This window comes from Penicillium malachiteum (assembly GCF_028827825.1).
Source record: "Penicillium malachiteum strain IBT 17515 chromosome Unknown utg000005l:1.0-9002435.0:326005.0-9005861.0, whole genome shotgun sequence".
Taxonomy (NCBI): Eukaryota; Fungi; Ascomycota; class Eurotiomycetes; order Eurotiales; family Aspergillaceae; genus Penicillium; species Penicillium malachiteum.
Window position 1 is genome coordinate 4,673,419 of NW_026643099.1, and position 25,276 is coordinate 4,698,694.

General features: G+C 47.5%; 15 protein-coding genes across 15 annotated transcripts; 10 read left to right on the plus strand and 5 right to left on the minus strand.

Annotated features, from left to right (window-relative positions):
* Nucleotides 1-205: 205 nt before the first annotated feature.
* N7483_011746 (uncharacterized protein) lies at nt 206-688 on the minus strand (the record flags this gene model as incomplete). Its single annotated transcript, XM_057095173.1, has 1 exon — nt 206-688. One exon carries the CDS (start codon nt 686-688, stop codon nt 206-208), a length of 483 nt encoding a protein of 160 aa, XP_056941144.1.
* An 11-nt stretch (nt 689-699) lies between these two features.
* On the plus strand, nt 700-1,631 carry N7483_011747 (uncharacterized protein; the record flags this gene model as incomplete). The annotated part of the gene is made up of 4 exons (XM_057095174.1): nt 700-781; nt 828-881; nt 964-1,100; nt 1,284-1,631. The coding sequence occupies 4 exons, from the start codon at nt 700-702 to the stop codon at nt 1,629-1,631; spliced, it is 621 nt and encodes a 206-aa protein (XP_056941145.1).
* A 591-nt stretch (nt 1,632-2,222) lies between these two features.
* On the plus strand, nt 2,223-3,053 carry N7483_011748 (synaptobrevin family protein; the record flags this gene model as incomplete). Its single annotated transcript, XM_057095175.1, has 2 exons — nt 2,223-2,260; nt 2,330-3,053. The coding sequence occupies 2 exons, from the start codon at nt 2,223-2,225 to the stop codon at nt 3,051-3,053; spliced, it is 762 nt and encodes a 253-aa protein (XP_056941146.1).
* Nucleotides 3,054-3,621: 568 nt separating this feature from the next.
* N7483_011749 (uncharacterized protein) lies at nt 3,622-4,122 on the plus strand (the record flags this gene model as incomplete). Its single annotated transcript, XM_057095176.1, has 1 exon — nt 3,622-4,122. The coding sequence occupies one exon, from the start codon at nt 3,622-3,624 to the stop codon at nt 4,120-4,122; it is 501 nt and encodes a 166-aa protein (XP_056941147.1).
* A 187-nt stretch (nt 4,123-4,309) lies between these two features.
* Nucleotides 4,310-5,843, minus strand: N7483_011750 (uncharacterized protein; the record flags this gene model as incomplete). The annotated part of the gene is made up of 6 exons (XM_057095177.1): nt 4,310-4,484; nt 4,543-4,687; nt 4,743-4,890; nt 4,946-5,239; nt 5,297-5,552; nt 5,608-5,843. 6 exons carry the CDS (start codon nt 5,841-5,843, stop codon nt 4,310-4,312), a joined length of 1,254 nt encoding a protein of 417 aa, XP_056941148.1.
* Nucleotides 5,844-6,652: 809 nt separating this feature from the next.
* On the minus strand, nt 6,653-7,454 carry N7483_011751 (uncharacterized protein; the record flags this gene model as incomplete). The annotated part of the gene is made up of 2 exons (XM_057095178.1): nt 6,653-6,938; nt 7,006-7,454. 2 exons carry the CDS (start codon nt 7,452-7,454, stop codon nt 6,653-6,655), a joined length of 735 nt encoding a protein of 244 aa, XP_056941149.1.
* Nucleotides 7,455-8,781: 1,327 nt separating this feature from the next.
* N7483_011752 (alpha/beta hydrolase) lies at nt 8,782-9,548 on the plus strand (the record flags this gene model as incomplete). Its single annotated transcript, XM_057095179.1, has 2 exons — nt 8,782-8,854; nt 8,875-9,548. The coding sequence occupies 2 exons, from the start codon at nt 8,782-8,784 to the stop codon at nt 9,546-9,548; spliced, it is 747 nt and encodes a 248-aa protein (XP_056941150.1).
* Nucleotides 9,549-10,850: 1,302 nt separating this feature from the next.
* On the plus strand, nt 10,851-12,957 carry N7483_011753 (uncharacterized protein; the record flags this gene model as incomplete). Its single annotated transcript, XM_057095180.1, has 3 exons — nt 10,851-10,927; nt 11,679-12,021; nt 12,091-12,957. 3 exons carry the CDS (start codon nt 10,851-10,853, stop codon nt 12,955-12,957), a joined length of 1,287 nt encoding a protein of 428 aa, XP_056941151.1.
* Nucleotides 12,958-13,281: 324 nt separating this feature from the next.
* N7483_011754 (nitrilase) lies at nt 13,282-14,502 on the plus strand (the record flags this gene model as incomplete). The annotated part of the gene is made up of 3 exons (XM_057095181.1): nt 13,282-13,758; nt 13,833-14,160; nt 14,231-14,502. 3 exons carry the CDS (start codon nt 13,282-13,284, stop codon nt 14,500-14,502), a joined length of 1,077 nt encoding a protein of 358 aa, XP_056941152.1.
* A 781-nt stretch (nt 14,503-15,283) lies between these two features.
* On the minus strand, nt 15,284-15,692 carry N7483_011755 (uncharacterized protein; the record flags this gene model as incomplete). Its single annotated transcript, XM_057095182.1, has 2 exons — nt 15,284-15,327; nt 15,374-15,692. The coding sequence occupies 2 exons, from the start codon at nt 15,690-15,692 to the stop codon at nt 15,284-15,286; spliced, it is 363 nt and encodes a 120-aa protein (XP_056941153.1).
* A 193-nt stretch (nt 15,693-15,885) lies between these two features.
* N7483_011756 (putative C2H2 finger domain protein) lies at nt 15,886-19,005 on the plus strand (the record flags this gene model as incomplete). The annotated part of the gene is made up of 1 exon (XM_057095183.1): nt 15,886-19,005. One exon carries the CDS (start codon nt 15,886-15,888, stop codon nt 19,003-19,005), a length of 3,120 nt encoding a protein of 1,039 aa, XP_056941154.1.
* Nucleotides 19,006-19,060: 55 nt separating this feature from the next.
* N7483_011757 (uncharacterized protein) lies at nt 19,061-19,369 on the plus strand (the record flags this gene model as incomplete). Its single annotated transcript, XM_057095184.1, has 1 exon — nt 19,061-19,369. One exon carries the CDS (start codon nt 19,061-19,063, stop codon nt 19,367-19,369), a length of 309 nt encoding a protein of 102 aa, XP_056941155.1.
* Nucleotides 19,370-19,786: 417 nt separating this feature from the next.
* On the minus strand, nt 19,787-19,990 carry N7483_011758 (dolichyl-diphosphooligosaccharide--protein glycosyltransferase subunit 4; the record flags this gene model as incomplete). The annotated part of the gene is made up of 1 exon (XM_057095185.1): nt 19,787-19,990. One exon carries the CDS (start codon nt 19,988-19,990, stop codon nt 19,787-19,789), a length of 204 nt encoding a protein of 67 aa, XP_056941156.1.
* Nucleotides 19,991-20,381: 391 nt separating this feature from the next.
* N7483_011759 (Zn(II)2Cys6 transcription factor) lies at nt 20,382-22,106 on the plus strand (the record flags this gene model as incomplete). The annotated part of the gene is made up of 1 exon (XM_057095186.1): nt 20,382-22,106. One exon carries the CDS (start codon nt 20,382-20,384, stop codon nt 22,104-22,106), a length of 1,725 nt encoding a protein of 574 aa, XP_056941157.1.
* A 1,199-nt stretch (nt 22,107-23,305) lies between these two features.
* On the plus strand, nt 23,306-24,922 carry N7483_011760 (uncharacterized protein; the record flags this gene model as incomplete). Its single annotated transcript, XM_057095187.1, has 1 exon — nt 23,306-24,922. The coding sequence occupies one exon, from the start codon at nt 23,306-23,308 to the stop codon at nt 24,920-24,922; it is 1,617 nt and encodes a 538-aa protein (XP_056941158.1).
* Between the last annotated feature and the right edge of the window lie 354 nt (nt 24,923-25,276).

The window sequence follows — 25,276 nt, forward strand, 5'->3', positions numbered from 1 at the left end:
AAATGTGTATGAATCCAACTTGATGACTACTAGTAAATTCAATGAAAATCCAACTTTTTGGTTATTTTATCGACGAGCAATTTTTGTCAGGGCCGCAGAAAAGAGTGAAAAAAAACACTGCCAAAACTAATAGCTAATGAAATTGGAAGCGCGGTGGACCTCGACCTTGACTTCGATTCGACTCAGACTCAATAGTCATTCAATATTAACGCCATCCTTGACTGGCATTCATCCGCATTTCCCATTCTTCTCTCTCTAATGCCTCATCTGTGTATCTATCCCATTCCTTTCTGTATGAATCTGGTGTATCGGAAACCTTCCCTCCGGTAAACCATGGATGACCATTGCCAACGCCAGGGATCTCCACATCACATGTAAAACGAGAGAACCTTTCGCTCCAGAACTTGATAGTACCCAATTGATAGTGCCAAGCATCGAGCAGCTGCCCGCTGTCATCCTTCCCTCGCAGGGCGACTTCGTATGTGCGCCGCATCGGAGTTGTCTTGGATTTCGTTGAGTCTTTGCCGGGTGGAGGCGCAGGAGCTTTTCTCTTAGAATCCTCATCTGCACCTTCGTCCTTCTCGAAATCAAGATCAAACAACTTGTCCTCATCTTCGTCGCCATACTCATCTTCCCAGTTCTTCTTCGTACTTCTTGACCCGAAAAGCGTACTTTGCCACTGTCTCATCGTCTGGACCGATGATTATCACGCCCCTCCGCGACCCCAAACTCGAACTCCGCTTCGAAAATCCCAGGAGTGTCAGTTGGGTGAATATCGATGGTCATGTTCTTTGTGAGAGATGGCTCGTGTGACTCAATATCTTTAGAAGCGACGATTACCTCCCCACAGGCGAAGGAGGGAGCTTTTGAGCCTGATGACGGTAAGCCGCAAGTAACTGCAAACGCTTCTGCCGGCGTTGACGCTCCGCATCTCTCTTCTCCTTCTTCTCAGTTGCCATGTAGTTCTCAGCGGCTTCAGCGACTGCGGCCTCATCCCATCCAACAAAGAATTTTTGAGCGGAGAGTCCTTTGCCCACTTGATAAAAAAGTCCATCGGCCTTTTCCGCGAACTTCGCCAGAATATCCGCGTGGGAGTCGGGGTAGGAAGAAAGCAGTACCGCCACAACAGTAGTCGTAATTGTACGGTCCGGCTGCCGCCTGTCGTTCAGAAAGTGCTTATAGATTGTCCATTCTGGGTTCGAGTTGAAGTCTCTTGGTCTCTTGGTATCGTGATGTCGCTCTGTTTCGGCATCCTGCCACTCACGAATGAGCTCTGCCTTTAGGTTCAAAATGTGAGGTGGCACCTTGTCGCATCCCCCAGCACGAAGAACTTCTTGCACCAAGATGAATCCATTGCCGGAAAATTGGCTCTCATCGATAGCTATGCCATATTGCTGAAACTGGCCACGGACAGAGTCAGGTTCCTCCAGGAGAGCAACTTGGCCGGCTTTGGTGACATTGGGGAGGAACATGGACCGGAGAGTTTGGTTGTGGATGCGCTGGATGTGACCACGTTCGGTGTAGAATTCGCTCCATGCGGAGGAAAAGCCATCGCGGATGACAGGATAGTCCCACTCCCGCGGCATGGTGCTTTTGATAGATGGAAAGATAAAGGGTTCACGAGTCGATGATCGAAAATGGCAGAAGAGAAATGGAAACTAGTGATGTTGAGGAGAGTGGATTTGTCTGGAAGTATGGTGGGAAGATGGCTCTACTTAAGTGATAAGTAGACAAAAAGTAAGGGGAATCTTTCTTTCAAAGTTGGTTGTCACATAGTAAAACAATGTTTACTAGGTAGTATGGGCTTGACTTACTTGAGTACTACTAATTTCAAGACAAGAATACGAATGACAAGGAGATCGCAGAATACATCATTTGAGGATATCAAATTAATGGAGTTCCTCCATGCCGTCTTCCAATGTTCCCTGAATACTTGAGTTGGCCTCAGTTATAGTCGTTACTCTCTCGCAAGGTTATAGATATGGAAACCAGTTGACTGCCACTATGGATCCGCCTGGCCCACCTGGCCCAGGCGGCGGCCGTCAGATATCCTGACTAAGCAAATTCCCTCCTCCAGTGGACCTGCAGCTGATTGGCATGGGGAAAGCTCACTTACGCAACACATCATCGACGATTCCCAACATAATATTGGTCTTCTTTGGTGACCGTACACTTTCGGTCTGGCTCCAGCCTTGTAAGAAAGCCGGATATAATCAATCACTATGGCCTCATCCTCCAAACCATCGAGCTCTCTGCTCTAGTGAGTGTCCTCAACCGATACCGGCATCACCATAAACTATGAAGCATTCTGACCACAAACTCTCAACAGCTGCTGTATTGCGCACCGCACAACAATCCTTGCTGAGCATTCCTCTCCGGGATCATCCTCTACCGCAGCCTCCTCCCTGGCATCTGTCATTCTTCCGAAGATCACCCACGACAAGTCCCAGAAGTTAACATATACCCATGAACGACTATTCGTGCATTACATTGCCGACTCGCCCTCCGGCGGGTCTGCGGATGACCAAAGTGGCCGAACAGAGCCCAGCTCTTATGCACCCTTAAGCTTTCTGGTCGTCGCATCAGCCGAACAAGGCCGCCGTATCCCATTCGCCTATCTCCTCGAGATGAAGCGCAACTTCCTCTCCACATACCCACCATCTAGCACGGATTACTCTGCCCTCCCCGCGTACGGCTGTGCGGCTTTCAACACGGAGCTTCGTTCTCTTCTCCAGACATACAACACCGCCCCACCTGCCGATTCCCTTGCCTCTGCCCGTCGTGAAATTGACAGCGTCCGCGATATCATGACAGAGAACATTGAGCGGGTGCTAGAACGAGGCGAGCGCATTGATCTACTAGTTGATAAGACTGATAGATTGGGTGGCAGTGCGCACGACTTCCGAATCCGCAGTCGGGGACTGCGTCGACGTATGTGGTGGAAGAATGTGAAGCTCATGGTTCTGCTGGCAGTTGTAGTGATCTTCCTCTTATACCTTTTCATTGGATTTGGGTGTGGTCTGCCAGCTTGGTCGAAGTGCACTGGTCATTAGTGAGCCTACCTTGAATCTGCTAGTGTGGGACTCAAAAAGCGAGGTTTCAGCAACCCGAGTTATTGATCTTACTTCTGTTTCCCTCTTTTTACCCCATCTTTGACGACGTACGATATGATTCTTCTGTTTTCTCGATTTTTTTGTCTAGCTTTTTGCATTGAGAAGCGACTTTTTCTTAGTGAACATTAATTCATCCCGGGAGTTTGTCTCCATGCCTACTGTTTGACTGTAACGCCTCTTCTGGGTACTTACCATTAGTCCGAGTCTCCCATAAGTTGCATATCAGAGCGGACTCCGAGTCGTTAGATTCTATTCTATCATTGCATATCTCAGCCAGTCCCCACATCTTCCTCTTCCCTCCGCGCATCTTCCTTTCATACACACATACGTGATCCATTCTAAAGCTCATCATCGCGTTGAAGCCTCTAGGATCTCTATCCACAAGGTACCTGACCATGCTTGAAAAATTCACTAGAAAGTCCCGCCTAATGATGTGTTCCAGGCTTCCCAGTCGCCCCTGCTATCCCCAGCTCAAGTTCCTAAGCATACCGATTTTCAAACCGCGCCGATGGGTCGTTTCATTAGTCATTTCAGAACGCTCTTCAACTATTCAGCCTCAGTGGTCTATGACCATGTGGCTGATGAAAGATCATGGACCAATCAGGGAGACCAAGAATACAAGATGGGAGCCAGTGATCGCATCAGACAAGAAATCACTGTAGGTTCCAACACCTACATTTTTAAATGGAAAGTCATCACTGCCATCCCAGGTCGAGAGTTCACAATTCAAATAGTCAACGAGGTCGGTTGCAAGGCCGATGGTACTCCTGGCGTGGATGGGTCCCTCACTATGTCATATGAACTGGAGTCTCCTGGAGGAGAGGCCGCTCTACTCTCACAAACATTGGTACTGGACCTTCCAAGGGGTGTAAAGATTGAGGATGACTTATTCTTATTACTTGTCAAACCCAACTCGTTTGAGAGGGTACATGAGAATCTTGGGAAGCGGCTTGAGGAGAATTCCAGGAAAGAGCAGCAGAATTCCGAGAGGAATAGGGACCCGGAATAAGAGAATACAGACTCGGAGGACCATAGTGCAGACCTGAAAGGCGAGGAGAAAGAGAGTAGGAGAATACAGATTAGGCACAGTGGGTGGAGATCATAGGAGCAAAGGTGCTTTGATTGCCAGATTGTACGATACTTCAGTCTTAAAGTATCATCTATCTAATCGGTGAAATGACAATGACACTCTCATATCACTTTATCCTTGTAAGATAATCCTCCCAGACTTTACCAATATCGTTTTTGTAAATAAAGTCCTTATCCCCGTAGAGGAAGTTGTTGATTTTAGCTTGCAAGAAATCATCGAAGTTCGTGCTCTCTGATTTGAACTGCTGCATCTTTGCACCCACCTCGTCCAGGTGCTCGTACCTTGATTTTAGAACATCCGTCAGATCTGAGAGAGAGGCAGGTCATCTGGAAGACTCACATTCTAGCATAATATGGTGATCGTATAGTGTTGAATATTTTAAGAGCATCGTGGACTGGACGTGAAGTAAATTGAGAATACTCAAGCGCTCTTGCAAGTATCCAGCCATCTTCCATTGCGAATGTGGCTCCAGAGCCGAAGGCACCTATTGAAATATTAGTTCGATTTCCATCCAAGGGCTAAGACTATTATGGTCTTACCTGAAAGTGGATGACTGGCATCCCCAATCAAGGCAACTTTATCCCAGCCGGTTATCTCGCTCAACCGAGGACCAGCAAATGTAGCGAATTCACCCCATTCACCTTCCTGTACTACACTCACTGCATCCTGAACTCGCTTATCAAAGGTCTAACAGGAGAATTAGTCAAACTCTTGCCAGTTGATTATGCGATTGGCAACATACCGAAACGCGTGATGCCACCTTCTCATTACTGGCTGGGATACCCCAGATAACAGTCTTTCCTGGAACATCAGGCTCCTTGTATGACCTCACGGTAATTTCAAAAAGTGGATCATCCGTTTCCCTTTCATCATCCACATCAGAGAAGTACACATGGCCGGCCTCACCCCACCACCAAGCCGTTGTGGAGGTGATGTCGGGGAGATGAGCCAAACGAGACTTGGGGACAATGACTCGAAACGCAGTATTACCTGTGAATCGAAGCTTATGGTCGGGAAAAAGGACTCGTCGAACAATCTGCAGGATCTTGTTAGATATGAAACGGACACAAGGTACGAGGTTTGATTAACGAACAGAGTGTATTCCATCAGCACCAATGACCAGATCTGCATGGACTTCCGTTGAATCGTCAAAGACTAGACGAACGCCCCCATCAGGCACGTTCTCCAGAGTTACCAGCTTTTTGTTAAATTGGATAAGGTTATCGGGCACTTTAGCCAAAAGTGCTGATTGAAGCCGAGTTCTTCGAGCCCGAATCGCCCCACGGGTATCTGCAGCAGAATTCTCCGGGTGCTTGGTGATGCTGAGAGTCTTTCCAGTATAGCCATTCCTATTAGATTTATTAGTTCGGCATCTATTTCAGAAGGGACATCGTGGTTGATTACCTTTGATGCGTATCTGACTTCGAACCACCCTTAACTCCATCACTTGCTCCCAACAAGTCCAACACTTTCCAGGCATTCGTGCTTAGACTTATTCCGGCGCCGGCTTCTCGGGGCTCTGGGTTTTTCTCATAGAGAGTCACATGGAGGAATGGTAGCTGAGATAGCGCAATGGCGGTACCCAGCCCACCAGGGCCACCTCCAATAATAGCGACGGATAACAATGTGCGGCCTACCATTTTATGAGATTAGTACATGTAGTATTGCTCCCAGTCAAAAAGTATTTCGGGGATTTCTTGCCTTATGTATCTCCGTACTGTAGCCTTTATCAGTTCGCATGATTGGTGTGCGGAGAACGTTAGATGATCACATAGCACGCCATAGTATTGAATTAATGTGCCATACATTATCAATCCTTCCGCAGTATATTGTCCAAGTCAGTGAATTCGAAGATTATCAATCAAATCAAAATTCTGAATGAATGATTATGAATTTCATGATATAGTACGCTAGCCCTGGAGTGTCCTACTAAGTTAGTCTTCAAGTTTAGTGATATGCATGAGAATATATGTCCACGGGTAGTACTATCGTATTCCTTGGTAACAACTTGAACCTTGGAACATCTGAATGAATGGGACATACATTGTTCAATGTTGTAATAGATGCGATAATATTCTTTATAATTGAACAGAGTGCTCCAGGTAAACTTGAATAAATATTCAGAGGTCCAATCATACCAAATCTGTGAACCTCGTAGCTGGGTTAATTAAAAGTCCGTCTAAATCACGTATGCTATATGCTCCACTTTCATCATCACCAGAAATTGGTACAGGCTTGGGCTCCTTTGGGAGACGACTTGTGAAGCCAAGCCATAAAAATACTCCAGCAATCCTTGCGGCTTTGATGGCGCTGATAATTTCATTGTCCACTCCAGTTTCTTGACTGAACATAGTCCAGAATAACTCATCCAAAAGGCAATGATCATCATACCTGGACCAGCCATGCTTCAAGTGAACCTTACTTATCAAACGATCATGGGCGTAGAGATTTATACCGAATGGGCAATCTCAGCTTCGGCCCAGTCAATCACGCCGAGCAGATTACAAGAGTTCTCGTCCACCAACATGTTGAAAGTACCAAAGTCATTGTGTACTAGCACCATAGGAAGTGAGGAGATGGCCGGCAACGAGTCAATAGATTTCTTGATCAATGGATGGAATCGAATTGGGAGAGATTCAAGCAACAAATTCAGGTCTCGTCTATACTGATGAGTTGGACTGTCGCGGTATGTTTGATCAACATCCTGAGGGCTTTTCCAGGATAGAGCAAAGAATCTATAGAGCAGTCAGATTTGTAATTAGTAATCTTGCATGTGCATAGACCATATAGGAACAAGCATACTTTGCATTGTCAGCCACAAGACTTTGGCGCCAACAAGAGAACTCAAACGAGTTTTCAGGTGCATCATCATGGGCCATGATAAACTCCAGGTGAGAAATACCTAGTATTCGGTTCATAACGTATATATAAAGTGGCTCTTTGCTTTCATGATCTTTCCCAATCTGTCCCTTGAAGAATATCTCGGGTACCAGGCTACCATAAATGGCTTTGGCGAGGTTCATCATATCAATATTCAGCGCTAGCGACTTCAGACAATACTGCACAACGTATTCGGCGTTAGGACCTGCATAGACGGTGTAGCTACACACGCCTTGTACGTCGACTGGACTGACATTTCCAGCAAGATGTTCACTCGCATACTTATCACAGGCTGAGCGAGATGTTGTAGTCTTCTCAAAGAATTCAATAATTTCTTGTTCAGCGTTGTAATTCATATCACTGGTAGCCATTGCTATGTGCTCAAAATAGTTAGCAATGGAGCAGATACTACCGCAGAAGAACTGTTAAGGAAAGGAAACAGGGTCAACAAACTGCGAGAGTGATGAGAGAAGAGCAGTGTGCTGACAAATAGGTATCCCTGCCCAGGTGTTGCTTAAGGATATATACTCACCATGGATATCATACTATTAGAACAAGATAGTAGGATAGCTCATGAAAGGTTTAGAGGGTCTTAGTTCTGAAGAAAGAAAAAAGAATGGAATGAGCAGGGATCGAACCGTGGACTTCCAGGTTTCGTGATGAATACGTCAAGTGAGGCATCAAAATGAGCAAGGTGATGACAGCCTCAACTTTTAAAAAATCATAACAAATCCAATAAAATAGATAAAAATATAAAAATGATATCAAAGGAAAGAGCAAAAAAGAAAAAGGCTCCGCAGAAGTCTTTCACATAGTCCGCTGCATGCTTTCTCACGGTGGTGATCCACTTAGGCAAGTCTCACGCTCGCTGATGCTACTTGACAACCCTCAGTCCCAGCAAACCAGACTTATGGTATCATAGTGTCAAATCAACTCGGGACAGACACGATAGCCCGCTAGGCTACTACGATGCGGATGGTTATCTGGACTCCCAAATTTACCCTCTTAAGGGAGAAACCATATCAGGCCAGGATTTTCAGGTACCCGTCACCAGTTCACCAGTTCACTTGTCTATCTTTACTCTTCAGCATCTGTCTCCTTTATATCTTTTTTCTTTTTAAATCCACACTCATACTTGTAATTAAAGATGATCTGAAAAAGTTCAAATAACCTTACTGATCTAATTAAGCTACATAAATACCCTTGGCGTGTATAGAACCTTGGAATATGTGTGATAATGGAGACCAAGTGACAAAGAACATCTACTGTATAACACTCCATTGAATTCGCAAGTGGCTCAACTTCAAGTCCACTTGAAATTTGGAAATTTCGAGACTTGGTAGGTACAGGATACTGCACCTTATTGCCCCTCATTGATTTCCCAAAAACCCGCCCCACGCTAACTTCGAGCTCAGGTTTCCGATATGTACTGAGACGGGGCCATGGCTCTTAGACAAAGAACTTGGATATGCGTACCCCCAGCTGTATGGGACGACCCATAGCTGGCACTAATTACCGGGTGTGGGAGGGTATATAAGGGGCAGAGGCGACTCTCGCATTTTGCTCTTCTCCTAGTACCATCCCAGACTGCTCCAAGCATCTCCCAGAATCCTCCAAGTGTCAGGTTTCCTCCAATTCTCGAGCTAGCTTCGTTAGCTACCACTGCCACCCCATTAATATTCACATTGAGTCTTTACCATGGCTACTTCAAAGCCCGAGCTTGTTATCGTTTGCGGTGCCTGGCATGTTCCGGCCAACTATGACAAGCTTCGTACGCTTCTCGAATCGCAGGGTCTCACCGTCCAGTCCCCCATCTTCCAACCGTCAATTGTTCGCGACCCCCGACTGCAGACATGTACACGGATAGTGATCTTATCCCCAAAATCGTGACCGACCTATCAGACGCTGGCCGCTCTGTCGCTGTTCTGATGCACTCCTATGGTGGAACGGTCGGTACCAATGGTCTTGCAGACCTGGGCTTTGAAACCCGCAAGAAGCAAGGTCTACCTGGCGGTGTCACCCGACTGATCTATTTGTCTGCATCCGCGCATCTCGAGGGCGAATCCATGATGGATATTGTTGAGGAGTTTGGACAAACGAACCTCATTCCTCTTGCATTTGACTTCGCCGACGATCAAACTTGCATCTCTCGTCATCCGAGGGATCTCCTGGTCGGCCCGGGACTTTCGGATGAGGACTTGGAAAGTTACGTGAAGCTTTTGGTGCGCTGGAATGGCAAGGGCATGTACCAGACTTTGAAGCATTGCGCCTGGCGCAAGATACCAGTTACCTATATTTTGACAACCAAGGATATGACTGTACCGTTAGACTACCAGAAACGTATGGTGTTGACCATGGAAGCGGAGGGCTGCGAGATACAGCAGTTTACGCTGGAATCGGGTCACTGCGCTAACATTACGCACGTGGAGGAAGTCGCGAAGATCGTTGATGAGGCATTGGCCTAGGCGTCCATCCACCTGAGCGAAGATGAATCATGAACTTGAATTACAGTGCTAAGCTATCATGATGTACTTACATGGACGAGAACTAGATATAGTATCTGGCATGCGTTCAAATATTCGTATATCCAAATATGTTTGTCCACCACCACCACGTTGATCGTAAGTGTGCGCATGGTGCCAGTGGGGTATGTGTATTCATATCAACGGTCCACATGGGTGTTTCAACTTGAAGGACGTGGACCAATATAAATTGGTGATTTCATTGATCGACAATACAATTCCTGCGCTCCATAGCAAATTCTGGATTCCATGCCTTACCCGGTCCAATCGCACCAGTAACCATAGAACACTAAGCGCTTCTCCACCCAACACTGGGGCTGAATCTTGACATTTTGGCCCCCATATGTTGGTATCCATTTTCTGATCCACACATGCATAGCCATCTACGGCTTAAGTTAGGAATGTAGTATGTAATACTCGTTCAAACTTATCACCACAAGTAAAGTCCGGAGCTACGTACATGAAAGTGGGGAGGACGTGCGTAAGCCTTATGAGGCTATGTTTCACTTCAAGTTGAAGGGGCACCTGGGAGAATACTACTCAATTGACTGATCTCGGTCACCCGAATCATCATATGCAAAAATCATTATCATCGACAATTTTTTATCCCGTAGCCAGCCTCAAACCTGTTAGTAGTAATGTACATCCAGATATGTACTACCTAGTAGGTCCGAGTCGCGTCTTGCAAGTTGCCACTTTAGGCCACGAGCCCTGGAGGTACTCCGTATACATCCGCGATGTACTCCGTAGTAGATCAATCCTGTGAATCTGGCCCCCAGCTTTGTTGTTCCTCCCGGGTCCTGTGGAGCACTCGATAAGATACTCCCGAGGTCCTTTCTTTCCATATGTCGTTCTAATCTCAGAACGGCTGAGGTGCCAGTGATTCAAGTTGTTTTCAAGACTTGACTTTCGGGTCTTCTCTTTCAAGTTTCTCCATATTTCCGGTTCAGCCCCTCGCTGTATCAGAAATCGCAACTGAATCTTCACCATGCTATCAAAAGCACAAAGGTTCTACAAACTTCTCACTCATCGGAGGGTTCAATTGTTATTGTGAGATGGCATATGGCTCTCCATCTCAGAAGCATGCTTGCTAAAATTTGAAAAATGCATCTATTTAATTGAGACCAAGAGGGCTTGCCCCTAGGCTGGTTGCCATAATCAGTTCAAGTTCTCAGAACCTTGGAAGAATAACATTTGAATGTCTTCAAGTGAGTGGGGAAGCCCCTGAGCAGTTTCTTCAGCATAATGCATGCCACTGGCAAGTTCAGACGATGCGGTACGAAATCAGAAAACTGTAATACGATATCCGCTGTTGGCGCCAGGTGCGTGACGGTTGTTATCACTGCTGAATTGACACTGACACGCCTGAGTACTCTAGCTCTGATTTTCAGGGGGGATTATTTGATAGCATTGCATGTACTCCAAATGTATCTCTCAGAAATCCCGGAGGTTCCGATTTTGAGTCCTGTAGTACCCCGTGTCGAGTTTTCTTCTTAGTAGTGCACAATTCAAATGTTGTGACTGGGATCTACACCAAGGCATGATCACGATGCAGGCTTCCGTTTGGAGTACATTTCTTCGTCTTCTCAGAGTATAAATCAGTTTGTTTGATAGTTAAAGGTTCCGAGTCACTACTAGTTCATATATGAAAATCCAGAACGACCCATTACTTTGTGATTTTAATTCCCTCACGAAATGCTATGCTAACCTCAGTCCAGTCCATTACAGCCACATTGAATTCAAATATTGGCTCAAGTTGATGTATCAATCCGCACTCTCCTGTTGTGATGCGTCGTTTGATTATTTCACTTTGCTTTTTTCTCTATCACCCCTTTCCCCTTTGCCCCACTTTCATAGTATACAGATCTGTTTCTTACTCCTGAAAACTCCTGAAACTCGATCTAATTATATTCAAATCTAAAATTGAATTGAACAATTGATGGCCATAGCTACGGAGTACATCGTGTTTGTTTTCCCCTCTCTCCTTGCTTCATACTCCATACTACTCCTTACACTGTCCACTGTACTGTTTCTAAGAGCCATGTCTCCTGCTTTAAATTTCGATCTTTATAGGGAGGAGATATCTGCGCTTAGTTTTAGTGGTCACTCTATTCAGACTATTCGCAAGATCTTTGCCAAACACAAGTATTCAGCCACGGAATCTGCTATCCAACGTCATCTGTATCAATGGGGTGTGCGTCAGTTACCAGATGCACACTCGGTCTTACAAGATGAGGCTTGGAAATCCCGTATCAGAAGGCTGGTGAACAGTCGCCTTCGCTCTGATACCGGGTGCCGTAAAGACAAACTACAAAAACAAAAGCAAACCTCCGACGACAGCAATCCTGAGATCCTTGGTCCAAACTTTGTGTGGCATCTGGGTACATATAGACAGTTAGAGCGATTCGGAATTCAGGTGAATCTGCAGTGCATTCAGTTTCAGCTCTCCACGGATGGATACTAATGAGTTTCCTCTTTCCAACAGATCTATGGAGCTATCGACAGCTACTCACAGTACGCCCTTTGGCTTGAAGTAGGAGGCAACGCATGCTCAGGAACTAGTGTCCGCTGTCAATATCTTGAGAAAGTGGCCCTTGTGTGCCTCCAACCCCGGGTTATACAAACAGATCTCAGCAGTGAGACACGACCTCTCGCTCGCGCCCACTACGCCCTCCGAGAATCAGGGCCTGGACCTGAAATCACCTACACATCCCGCATGCCCCCTCTTATGATCGAAGATTGCCTTTGGTACAACGGGGGCGGCGCAGATAATCGACAAATGCAATCGTGGTGGGAGCAGCTCTTCAAATTACGACTTTCCTTCTGGGACCGGTACTTCTCTTCTCTTGAAGATGAAGGCCTATTTACTGGTTCCGATCAGGATAAAATAACACTACTGGCAGTCTTTATGCCAATGATTCAAAGTGACCTGGAGTCTTACATGAAGAAGTGGAATGAACAAAAGAGTAGGAAAAAATTGAAAGGCGCTGACGAGAATGAGCAACCCTCGGTGAAATACTTTGAACCTCATACCAAGAAGGACGCCAGATCCGGGACCCCAATTCGAGATTATGCACTCCCGGTGGATCCAATATTGCTTGAGGAGCTGCAGCGATATAACACAACATGGAAACAGGGTGAATACCTTCCTTCAGCCACCTTGGCTTGGTGTCATGCGAAGCTCGAGCTACTAGGCTTCAATCCATTGAATCCACCACCAAAAAGTTCTGAAGACAACACAAGTGGACAACCATACCGTGACATCTATTTGAGCTTCCGTCAGATAGTTCAGCATCATCATCAGACGGGAGAACTGCCCGCACTTTCTCGGTGCGTGGAACCTGAAGATTAGTGAGCTTTTAATAGGTATAATTCACCATAACCTTGTACTTTTAAGTTATTTAGGTAGAAATTGATATACAACCTGCAGTTCTCGAAATCCACCAAATCTCCTCCCATAGATGCACTGTCATTCTCGGCTCCACGATGGAGAATGTGGGGTTTCATGGTCCCACTTGACCGGAGATTCCAATGGTTCTCCGATGCATCGGAGAACGGATGACTCAAGCACTTCAACTTCTAATTTTACCCCAAATCTTTGCAGAACGACATCTTTTCTCCTTCCAATACAGGGAGGATCCAAAATATAAGGAAAATTAACACCGTCTTGAACAAGATGCCTCAGAAATTGACTGTCGCTGTGGCCCAGGCCCGGACCCGTTCGGATGTACAATCTACTCTTGCTGCACTGAAGCGCATCACAGCTCACAGTGCATCTCGTGGTGTCCAATTGATTCTGTTTCCCGAAGCCTATCTAGGTGGTTATCCCCGTACCTGTGACTTTGGTGCTGCAGTTGGTGCGCGAGCTCCTCATGGCCGTGATCAATTCCTGCAGTATTTCCAATCTGCGGTGGATCTCGGCGATACTCCCGCTGGAGCTGGTGATGACTGGGTTGAGCGTAAGCTGCCCACAGCTCCGGGCAAGAACTATCGTGGAGATGGAACGAGAGAGTTCCTTGAGCAGGTTGCGCAGGAGACTGGAGTTTTCATTGCTACTGGATTGATTGAGAAGGCTGGTGGTACTCTGTACTGTTCTATGGTATTTGTTGACCCCTCACGGGGTATTCTTGGCAAGAGACGGAAGGTCATGCCGGTAAGTCTTTCATTTTTTCCAAACACTTTTATAAAGACAAGTTTGCTGATGATTTCCTTCTTACCTACGTGAAGACTGCCTCGGAACGCTTGGTCTGGGGTCAGGGCTCAGCGTCGAGCTTGAAAGCGATTACCACTGAGATTAATGGTGTAAGACTCACAATCGGTGGTGCTATCTGCTGGGAGAACTTCATGCCTCTTCTTCGACAGAGTCTGTACTCTCAGAATGTGAATCTTTATCTCGCGCCTACAGCTGATAGTCGCGACACTTGGCTTCCACTCATGCGAACCATTGGTGGTGAAGGTCGTACTTTTGTCCTCTCATCAAACCAGTGTGTACGCTACAACGAACTGCCGTCATGGATCAAAGATAATGCCTCTCCAGAAGATGCTGCTGCTGATGGTAATTGCCCCATTTCATCTGCACTAGCAATCACATATCAACTTGAAACAATGTTAACACTGGTATGTAGCGTCGCGGTATATTTCTCGAGGTGGTTCTTGCATTGTCGGCCCCCTTGGAGAGGTTCTTGGAGGTCCAATCTGGGAGGTTTGTCCTGACGATAGCCTCGATGCCTCTGAGGATTCCAACCCTGAGGATCTTGATGGATTGGTCATCTCCGAGATCGATATGGAGGACTGTGAGCGCGGGAGACTTGACCTCGATGTTGCGGGTAGCTATTCTCGACCCGATGCATTCAAGTTCTCCGTAGAGGGACTCGACCTGAACCCTCCGCCTTTCTAGATATTCTTGAGTGCAAGAGCAGGACAGGATTTAGAAACTAAATATAACGACAATCTTTTATAAATGCATTAGATTCAAGTTTAATTTGAGCTGGATTCGGAGACTGATGCCTGCAGTAGTACCCATGATCAATATTTTGATAACTTCAGTGATAATTTCAGCAATGCACTTGGAAGGGTTCACGACAGGCAACGCGCACTGCAGTCCATTTGAATTTCAAGAGTCCTTGCACATGTGGAATCCTAGTATGTAGGGACTCGGAGCAGAGGTTCAGATGTCAATTTTTACTTCAAGGTTGGACTCAAGATGCTCATATACCAAGGTTCGGTTTTAAAGTTATACTCGTTGGAAGCACTTGAGTCATATTGATGCGCATTTGTGATTGAAATAGTATTTTCTAGATACGACTTCTGACATGAATTCAATATCCATTATGTCTCTCACTATCAAACCGATATCGTTCAAGGCTAAAGCATCAGAGCCGGTCTGCAAGTGAGACAGAACCATCACTTGATCGAGGACCAAGCAATGATACTGTTTCCGCTCTACGCCAGTCGTTTACCTCACCAACCATTGAAGTGGATTGGTGCGGAGATAATTTGGCGATCTATATCACTAAAAGGAGAGGGGAAAAGTTCAAAGTTGGAATGCCCTGATATGTACCCAAAAAAGAGTTGAACGATCAGCATCAACATCATGATGCGGGTGGTCGCCAATCAAAGAACAGTTCCTATTTTCCAGCCAGCTGGAAGGGTCATGTTAGTATCCTGCTCAGTGCAGGTTAGATCTCAATCTCAACGTTCACGTTCATTTGTTTCGTGATCACTGCGACGGCAGGTCAAATAGACACCCCCTTCAATCGAGACCTCACTGGGTGAATTGATCATCAGGTTAAACCTGGAATTGATGACAATAGAACCATTATCCACTGTGACATAGTAGAAGTCCAACATTTTGACTGAACCAGGCAAATGGTAGATGGTTACAAGGTCTTGGGAGAAACCGAAGGTCAAGAGGAATGTGAAGTTCAGCTTTTTGTAGCAGAAAAAGTGTGCGCGGTCAGGTGATATGTACCCGCTTAGTTGCTCCGCGGGGTTGTGATTGGCTGAGTGTTTGCTCTCCGCGACGCGGACTTTATCGCATAAGACCAAACATCCATAATCTGCATCGTTCTCTGTCTTCTCACACATTGGCAAGTAATAGATCGCTGGTAAATTGCAATCAGTAGCCTGGAATCCTCTTTTATGCAATATCCGGTCTTCCTTGACTCATCGCTAATAATACTTCACAGGAAGCGCCCTTTGTCCGTTCTCGAGTCCGCGCAATTTGTCCTCGAAAAGCCGACCTGACATGAGATGGTAGTTGCGGTTGAGAGAACACATGATGGAAGGCAGATACGACCTATTCAGGTTATGGGAAAGTCAACAGAATCAAGAGGGTAACGCTGCCTGGACACATCCAGCATTCGCAGATGCTGCACGAGCTGCCGACCTGACGTGCACCCGCTACATGGAACATGCTGCTCGCTGGCGGGCGCAGCAAACACAACACGATTCGCAACCGCAGTCACACTCGCAACCGCAACCGCAACCGCAACCACAACTGCAGCCGCAGCAGCAGCAGCAGACCCATCCGCCACGACCGCAGCCGCAGTCGCAGTCGCAACAGCAACCACGGCAGTTTCCATGGCCGCAGGATCCACCATATCAGCATCCGCAGCAGCGTCCACAGCAGCATCCTCATCAGAAATCACAACAGCAGAATCCCGGTAGACCGATACCATACTCTCCACGGGATTTGAATGACGCTTATCTTCGAGGTCGCTATGAGGACCGTTCAACGCCAGCTAGCCAGGCACCTAGTGAACAGTATGTGAAGCCGCCTGATATTGGGCCACCGACTTCATATCATCGGTGGTGCCAAGGCTCTATCTCCGCGAATCCGCCCTCGCAATCACCGCAGCAGCCAGTTGCTACCTCACAGCCCTCGCAGACGGCAGTAAGACAGGAAAGGAACGCACAAAGTCCTGCTTTATCCCAGCCTCAGCCCAAGCATCAGCCAATGCGACAATTTTCCCCACCGAATCCGAGGAATTCAACTCCAATCTCTGTCAGCCAAGAGCGAAGCTTGACCCCTTTGCAACCTACCCACATCACCAGAATTACGCCAAGTTCGAATGGACTTCTAGCGCAGCGTCAGAAAACACGGCAAGACGAACCTGAGCGGTCCAGAACCCCCAGTGATCAATCGCAACCAAGAAATCAGCCTTCGTCAATACAAGATCGTCGAGAGTCGTACCTTGGCACCGACGTGTATCCCGCAAACTCCCCAAAGGGAGATCCATACACGTCTGCAGCTCGAACTACACTTAGTCCGAATTCGTCAAATCGGCCTCATCCCAGTGCCCCAAAGTCATCTTCGGTCGCTAATCAGCCTGCACCTCAGAGCACCCTGGACACGACTTCGGCTTCGACTACTAAAAGTCTTGTCAAAAGCGCATCCACCCCCGCCGTATCGTCTTCGCCTATCTTCCGGCCTTATATCCCCGGAGAGAAGCGCGGGAGTCATTCCAGTACTTCTTCGTCCACGGCACAGGCTACGGCTCCAGAGAGGCGGCGGAGTACAACGGAAGTCCAGGCTGACTCTGCCAAAATTGCACAGTCTCGCCCTTCAACTTCAGCTCTACTGGACACCGCAGTCGTTAAAGGACCACCAGCAGAAACTTCTCAACCCGTTCAACCGGATCACTCTACTACAAAGGGTCCTCGAGTCATAGATACCTCTCCGGCTCCCTCTCTGCCCAGTGCAACTCAAGAGAAGCCCCAGCAATCGCAATTGTCTTCCTTGAACCGGCCTTGTAGTCCACTACGTCGAGCCACTCCAGTCCCCCAAAAAGCTCTGCTATCCTCTCGGATTCAAGGTAAAGATCGTTCCAAGCCTGGCCCACAAGCAGACAGAACATCAGGTCCGACACCTGTCATGCCCACGCATTCATCTACTCCTATGGATTTGGATGAAAGTTCACCTGTCAATACCCAGCCGGTCCCACGAGCGGAATCCCTCAGTGCTATCCCTTCTACCCAGCCACCTGCAGGGCCCTCAAGTCCTTTGCCAGCCCCTTCATCAGCTCCCTTGAGTAGCGTTTCTCCTCGACAGCATGGGCATCCGCCGAAACACTTGAATAAATCACCACACCTTCGTAACATCATAAACTCATCTCACCCGCCTCCGGCGAGCAATGGCTCAATGGGTCCTCCAGCCCAGCAGATCCAGCCACCAGCTGGCCCAAGTTCCGGCGAGCAACTTCCTGCACCGAAAAGGCAGGAACTGAATGATGGCTCTCAGGATGCAGACGGTCAGCCGAAGCCAGTGAAGAGACATCGTCATCGTTACCAGTCATGGCAAACCCAGCTTCGACAGCGGCCAGAGTTGACCCAGCCGTTGAATCCCAATGATGCAGAGGTCAAGCTTACTTACGATCCAACCACAATCGCACGAGACGTCTTGATTGCAGCTGCAAAACACCCTAGTGAAGAGCCGCTCAACTATCACCTCAGTACCCTCCAGAAAAATATGTGGTCTATGGATATGGGGGCGGATCTCACCACAATTCGCTGGGATCTCATCGACCCTATAGTTCCACGTGACCCCTCTCACCGCCCACCGTCGCGTCCACCTGTGCCCGCTCCCGCACCCGCACCCGCGCCCGCGCCCATGCAGCCAATCAACACGAGCAGGCCATCAACTTTGAACCCTCCGCAAGCTTTGGATCCTCGAGCTCATATTCATTCTTTTGCTTTTAAACCACCTTCTTATCACACCGTCCCCCAACTCCCGCCTGCTGTCTCGCCGTATTGGCCGCCGTCGCAACCAGCGGTTCGTTATCCCATACCTGCGCCCAGGCCTACCCCATCGAATCCCGTGACTCCAGCAACGATTCAAATTACCAAACCGCCCTCATCTTCAAAGCCAACCGTCATTCCTCCAGCTACTAACGCAAAGGACATTCCTTCGACTGCTAAACCAAAGGTCATTCCCCCGTCTCCCAAGGCAAAGGTGCCGTCCCAGTCTCCGCGAACTCGAAACTTCGCCCAGCCGCAAGTGGTTATCCAATCCCCACAAAAAATGCCCCCCATCAAGCGGCGACCCGGACGACCCAGATTGGCAGACAAAGTTGAAAAAATGGACAAGGTCGAAATCTCTATTCCCAGCTCAAGCACGGAGCCAACTCAAGACTTCCCAATCTTTCCTTGCGGATGGGAGGGTTGTCATGGAGAGCTTCACAACCTGAGTCTACTTCAGAGCCATGTCCTGAAAATCCATGTTCCACACAACCTGGTATGTGGCTGGAAGGGATGTGACGATGGTACACCCAGGGCAGCTGCCGCTATGTGGGAGCATGTGCGAGACAAGCATATCATGACCTTTGCTTGGACCCTAGGCGATGGTCCTACGGTGCCTGCACCTGGTGAGCGCCTTGATTTGAATGCATCCATACTTTGATTCGAGATGAGAAGTGTTTTAATTTTTTGATTGTGCGATCATGGGATTTCTAACAATGATACTACCAGCGGAGGAAGATGAGCTTCCAGAGCTCAGTGATTCTATTCTCAGAACAATGAATCGTCAAGGACGCGCGGGGACTTTGATCCTCCCTGCTGATTCGAAATTGGTCAGCTCTTTCAGCAAAGCTCACGGCCTTTCCAACTCCATGGAAAAAGCAGAAGTCTTGAAAAGGGGAGGATGTCGTTGGAAAGAAGATGTTGGCCCTGATATGGATTTCAGTGATCGTCGACTCGCCACGCCTACCCGCCAGTCATCTAGTCGCGTCGCTGAATTCGCGAAGACCCTTCCTGGATCTACCTAATTGGGTCATGCTTCCCTGTCTCGAGAAGCCTTATTTGGCTTGAATTAACGATACCCCTTCAGTTCTTTTCTGTGTCTTCGCTTCATAGCTAGGAATGGAGCAATATGGGTCATGGATTTCTTTAATGTACGACGGAACATCATGGGCAACATCTCATTGATTTTGGTGGAGAACCCAACACTAAATAACTTCAGTTGCCAATGAATGAAAAAAAAAGTTCCCACTCAATCATAGAGCAGATTCCAGGCTAATTGTTATCTCGCAGCATAAAAAAAAAGAACATAAAAAAAGACACCTAGGCCTCTGCCTTTCGTAACGGTGGTTGGGTATTATACATGTAACTGATCCTTCCTCCCTCTCGGTCCGTTGAAGTGGAGTCCTGTCCGTCCTTCTGGCTTAATCGATTCGCATTGTCCCTTATTTCGCCTTTGTTGTGGATGGGGTTCCGCTCGGCTTGTCTGAGGACACGGTGGAATCGGCGGGGATGGACACAGGCTTAGGAGCAGTGGTCTCCTCATCATCGTGGGCATTGACATCGAGGAAGTGGTAGAACACAATCAGCATCATGGCGCATGAGCCAAGGAAGATGGCAAGGCGGTAGAGGTCGTTGTCGGAAATCATGATGAATTGAAGAGCGTAGATGTGATGAGATATCAAGTATGGGGGGAGCAGTGGAAGCTCTAGAGAGGAGCAAGTTGTTCAAGGTAGATTGTTCACGGAACAACACAGCAGATGATATCGTAGTTTTGAGATTGTAGGGTTGAAAAGGTGAAAGAGTAGTTGTAATTGAATGTACTCTGTAGTTGGGGAATCGTAGGAGAAGCTCCACGCAAGTCAATAACGTGTCATGAAGCACTTTAGCGCCGATCGGAGCCGACCCGTTATTTACAGTGTGACCATGACTAATCTTCAACGTCTCTAATTTATTTCTTTGACGGAGTACAGTAGCTTCCTTTTCATTTGCTCGACTTTATATTCAGCTACTTAATGTCTGGACATTAATCTTCTCATAATGACCGATCCGCTGGTCCCACACAATCCCCAGCTCGCCGAGATCCCCGCGCCTGCCAAACCTTCCCCCTCATTATTGGCGTGTCTAGCATGTCGCCACAAGCATCTCAAATGCGACGGCAATATGCCAATCTGTGGTCGTTGTTCCTTGACTGGATCTGATTGCCAGTTTACAAAATCTCGTCGAGGGTATCAAGGCCATTCCAAAAAACGTCGCGCGCAAGAATCTCCGGATCATGGAATCGAAACGCCGAGTATAGCTACAGTCGGCACACCCGTGGATTGGCAGGTGCAGAATAGCTTCCAATATGCAGCTAATATTCCAATTTCCTCGTCGGGTTCTGTAAGCCCCAATGCGAATCATATGTCCGTGGTAATGGCACCGCCAGTGACTCGACCTGGAACTGGACCATTAACTCCAGAGTCGACTTCATCAGTGGCTAGTGATGGATACCTACTCGATATGTACTATATGTTCTTCCACTCGGCGCACCCAATCCTCCCTCCGCTGCGATTCCTTTATCGCGCCCACTTTCCATTCTTTCTCGAACAAGTGATGAAGTTCATCGCATCGCATTTCATAGTAGCCGTCTCGAGCGAAACATACCGTCCCACAGTTGTGACTGGGGTGCGGGAGCAACCATCATCGGTGGAGAAGGTGCAGGCGCTTTTGCTACTTGCAATTGTCTTACACTCTCGTAATGAAAGGGCAGAGGCGGGGGAGTGTCTGGCTACCGCTGTTGACGTGGCTTTTGAACTCGGGCTGCACCGAGGGACATTTCCCGAGGCAGAGAGCAATGGTGATCCGATACGTGCGGAGTGTCTGCGACGAACTTGGTGGGAGCTCTTTGTAATTGAGGGCATGCTTACCGCTCTAGGAGTACAACAAGTCTATCGTACCAACCAGGTACGACTGGAAGTGGCATTACCCTGTGAGGAACGGATCTATCAAGATGGTATCGCGCCGCCACCCTCCCCAACCATTGCCCAATTCGATGAGCGTGTCTTTGCGGATGAGGAGCGGGACTTCTCATCCTACTCATATCGCATCGAGGCGGTTCGTATTCTGGGTCGGGTGGTTGCGACGCAGGACATGATTGAAGGACAGCAAGATCAGGTGGAGGCCATTGATGCGCGCATTGCCAGCTGGTTCTACCACCTCCCAGATTCAAAGTTAGAGCTTATGAGGCCAGATGGATCCATCGATGAGATCATGTTCCAGGCGACTATGATCATCAATGGTGCCTCGATCTATCTGAACTTCCCGCGATCAGATCTGCTCTCATCTCCTGCTGTTGCATCAGAGGTGATCTGTGGTCATTCTGGTCCCATCAGTGTTCCTGCTTTCTCGCACCATGTCCATGCTATGAAGGCTGTTAAGGCGGCTAGTGAACTCTCTTCTCTGGCAGCTATTCGTTTGCCAGTCGAGCGACATACCCCCTTCTTCATCTGTGCTCTCACACTGAGCTCCATTGTTCAATTAGCCGCCTGCTCTGTCAAGGCTGGACAGATGCCTGATCCGAGTCGCGACCGTATCGGGCTCACCATTGGCGTTTTTAAGTCTCTGGCACGCACCTGGGCAATCTCACAGTCTATAATGCGTCAAATCAAAGCTGTAGCCCGAGATGTATTATTCATGGGTGTGCGAGAGACCATTGATCAAATTCATCTCACGTCAATGCTCGACAATAGCGGGCTACTTTGGTCGCAAGAAGCTCCGAGTTGAAGTGAATGAATGAAGTGAACCGAGTCATCGGCTTGAATGGTCATATTATACATGGCACACTTATCTTCTCAATCCGATCGTTCAACGACAGATGAAGAGTTTTTACATATGAAGAGAAGGACCTCAATTGACAACCTCTCATTATAACAGAGATTTGCTTTAGCGTCGATGGGTTAACAGAACCCTATCTCCCCGCCACCTTTCCTCTGCAGGCTTCGTTTCTCAGGATTAGGTTTCAGGCTGCGTGTCAGCTTGTGTGGCAAATGAAAGCGACATCCTGTCAACATTTGAATGATTCCACGCCTATGATATAGGAGATATGTATTTCCTCTATTTTCTATATCCTGTTCAGTCAGGATAAGCACATATACGCGCTTGTACATAAAACCTCTCCATGAAATACTTGCTGGATTGAATATGGCATTCGATTGGCTGGAGTGTCACGAATTGCGCCAGACTGGGTCAAGCTTTTATCAAATAAGCTCTTTTTAAATGATATTTCAGAAGACTGGAGTGGAGGTCAAAAGCAGTGCGAGTAGAAACTCACAGCACGACCTCGGGAGTCGAGGGATTCTCAAGTTCAAGCGGTATTTTTCTCACATGGGAGCTCTCGAGCCTCCGGGACTCTCTCTAGTAGATCTCAGGTCATGGTGTCTGGGTCAATGCGTGTCAAAGGCCGAATTGCCACTCAACTCGAAGCGGCACCTGCGTAGTCTACTAGCTTTCAAGTTCATGATAGATGTATCACTAAGAATTCTTGATGGCCCGTTCAGAATCAACATTTGAAATATCATCTTCTGTACACTTAAGTTCTCCATCAAACCATGGCATCTCGGCACGAGGCAACCAGAATGGCCGATCACCTCGGCGAGATCACCGAACTATACGTGATAGAACGAACCCTTATAAACCATCCCTCACGTTGATCGACATTGAATATTCAGGTCCAAATTTCTAAGACTTGTCAGTGCACACTGATCCCAGGTATATCATATGTCTTGTTTCAAATAACCGCGTAAGCTCACATACCAATTACTGAATATCAACTCATCGGAGGGACTCCGCATAACTGATAACAGACCCGGTGGATCACGACCTGCATCAATTGCCGATCCCCAATGCACGAAGAAATTCCTAATAAGAAATCAGATTCTTCCTTTTGAATTTCGTATTGCCATCGGACTTTACTCCAATCCATCATGGATACAACTCCAGATGGCAGCAAGCCTCAACCCTCAATCAATATCAGCTCCCTCCAAGATGGGCTCGGAGTCTTCACATCCAGTAATAGCAACACCGAACCGAACACTCCACGCAACGAACCTACAACACAGCCAGTGACACCAGAAACAAAACCCATAAAATTCAAACTAGTCACTTGGACCTCCGAGAATGACCCGGAAAACCCTCAAAACTGGCCTCGAAGCACGAAACTCCTCCGCTCCACCGCCCCGCTCTCCATAATCTTCTCCATAGCATTTGCCTCCTCAATCTTCGGCGCAGCAGCAAATAAAACAGCAACAGAATATGGCGTCTCAACCGAAGTAATGAGTCTAGGTGTTTCGCTCTTCATCGCCGGTTTCGCGCTAGGACCTTTACTATGGGCTCCACTTGCCGAAGTAATCGGTAACGCTCCCATTCTCACAATAGCCCTAACAGGGTGTGCGATATTCCAGATTCCACTAGCCCTAGCACAGAACGTACCTACTATCCTTGTATCCCGGTTTCTTGCCGGGTTAGCAGGTGCAGGAGGGTTGGCTGTTGGATCTGGGGTATTAGCCGATATATTCGGGCCTATTACACGAGGAATCGCAGTGGGGACATCAGCTAGTATCATGAATCTGGGCTCAATTCTTGGTCCGATTGCTGGGGCTTATTTAGTACCCAAAGAAGAGAATGGGTGGCGTTGGACAGGATGGTTAACACTGATAATGTGTAGCGGAGCGGGGCTTATTTCGATATTCTTTTTACGAGAGTCTTCGCATAATCGGATCTTAATGCGCAAGGCTGCGCGATTGAGAAAGGAGACTGGTGACCAGACTCTGCGTGCACAGGCTGAAATGGTATCTTTGAATCCGCAGGTCCTGCTAAGGAAGTATGGGAGTAAACCTGTGCGGATGTTTGTGCGAGAACCGATTCTGATTGTTATGACGGTTTATTTGACGCTTGTATATGGCACGCTATATATTTCGTATCAGCTTTTCCCGCGTGCCTTTGAGCAGTGTGGGTGGAGTACACCGGTGGCTTATTTACCATTTGTCTCGGTGGGATTGGGGTTGATGAGTGCTTTGGCGCTGTTCTCTTGGTTTAGCATGAGATGGTATAAGAAGCGTTGGATTGCTGCTCAATCGTCTCAGTCAATGACAGGATCTCAAGAAAAAGGGCCTTTCGCAACTGGTCAAAGCTTAGCATCGCGAATTGCACCAGAATATCGATTGCCACCAATGATCCTAGGAGCAGTGCTTCTTCCACCATCTTTGCTTTGGTTTGGCTGGTCTGGAAATACGCATTGGGCTTCACAGGTGATCTCGTGTTTCTTCATTGGGATGTCGTTGCAGATTATCTTCATTTCAGGAATTGTATACATCGTGGATGTTTACCTTTTGAACACGGTATCGGCGATCTCGATTCATGTCATGGTGCGCAGCTTGGTCTCTGCGACATTTCCGCTGTTCGAGGGTCCAATGTACGACTCCTTGCATGTCAAATATTCTGCGACCTTGCTAGCGGGTTTATCCGCATTGATTATGGTCTCGCCGATCCTGCTGATAATCTATGGTTCTCGCATTCGAACATGGAGTCGGTTTTCAAGTTGAAGTTGACACTAGTAACTTGTATCAATTGATAGATACGGATAGAATCATAGATGATACTAGTCCTGATAAGAGATTTTCATATGAGAAAGTTGAATAAGTCATTTTGTGTATAATCGAAAGTCTATGTTTTCCAAGTGCAACAGCAGGGGGTATCTTGAAATGCCTTTCGGAAGATGAGTGAAAAATGTGGCCATGCAAAAAGAAGAAAAGAAGAAATCCGCCAGCTCCAATGAATGTGAAAGACGGCACCAAAGAATGTAGCCAGTAGGATATCGAAGAAATGTAAGGCCAAAATAAAAGCAACATCACAGTAGAAAAAAAAGACAAACTCCTTGCGCAATGCTCGTGTCGTAT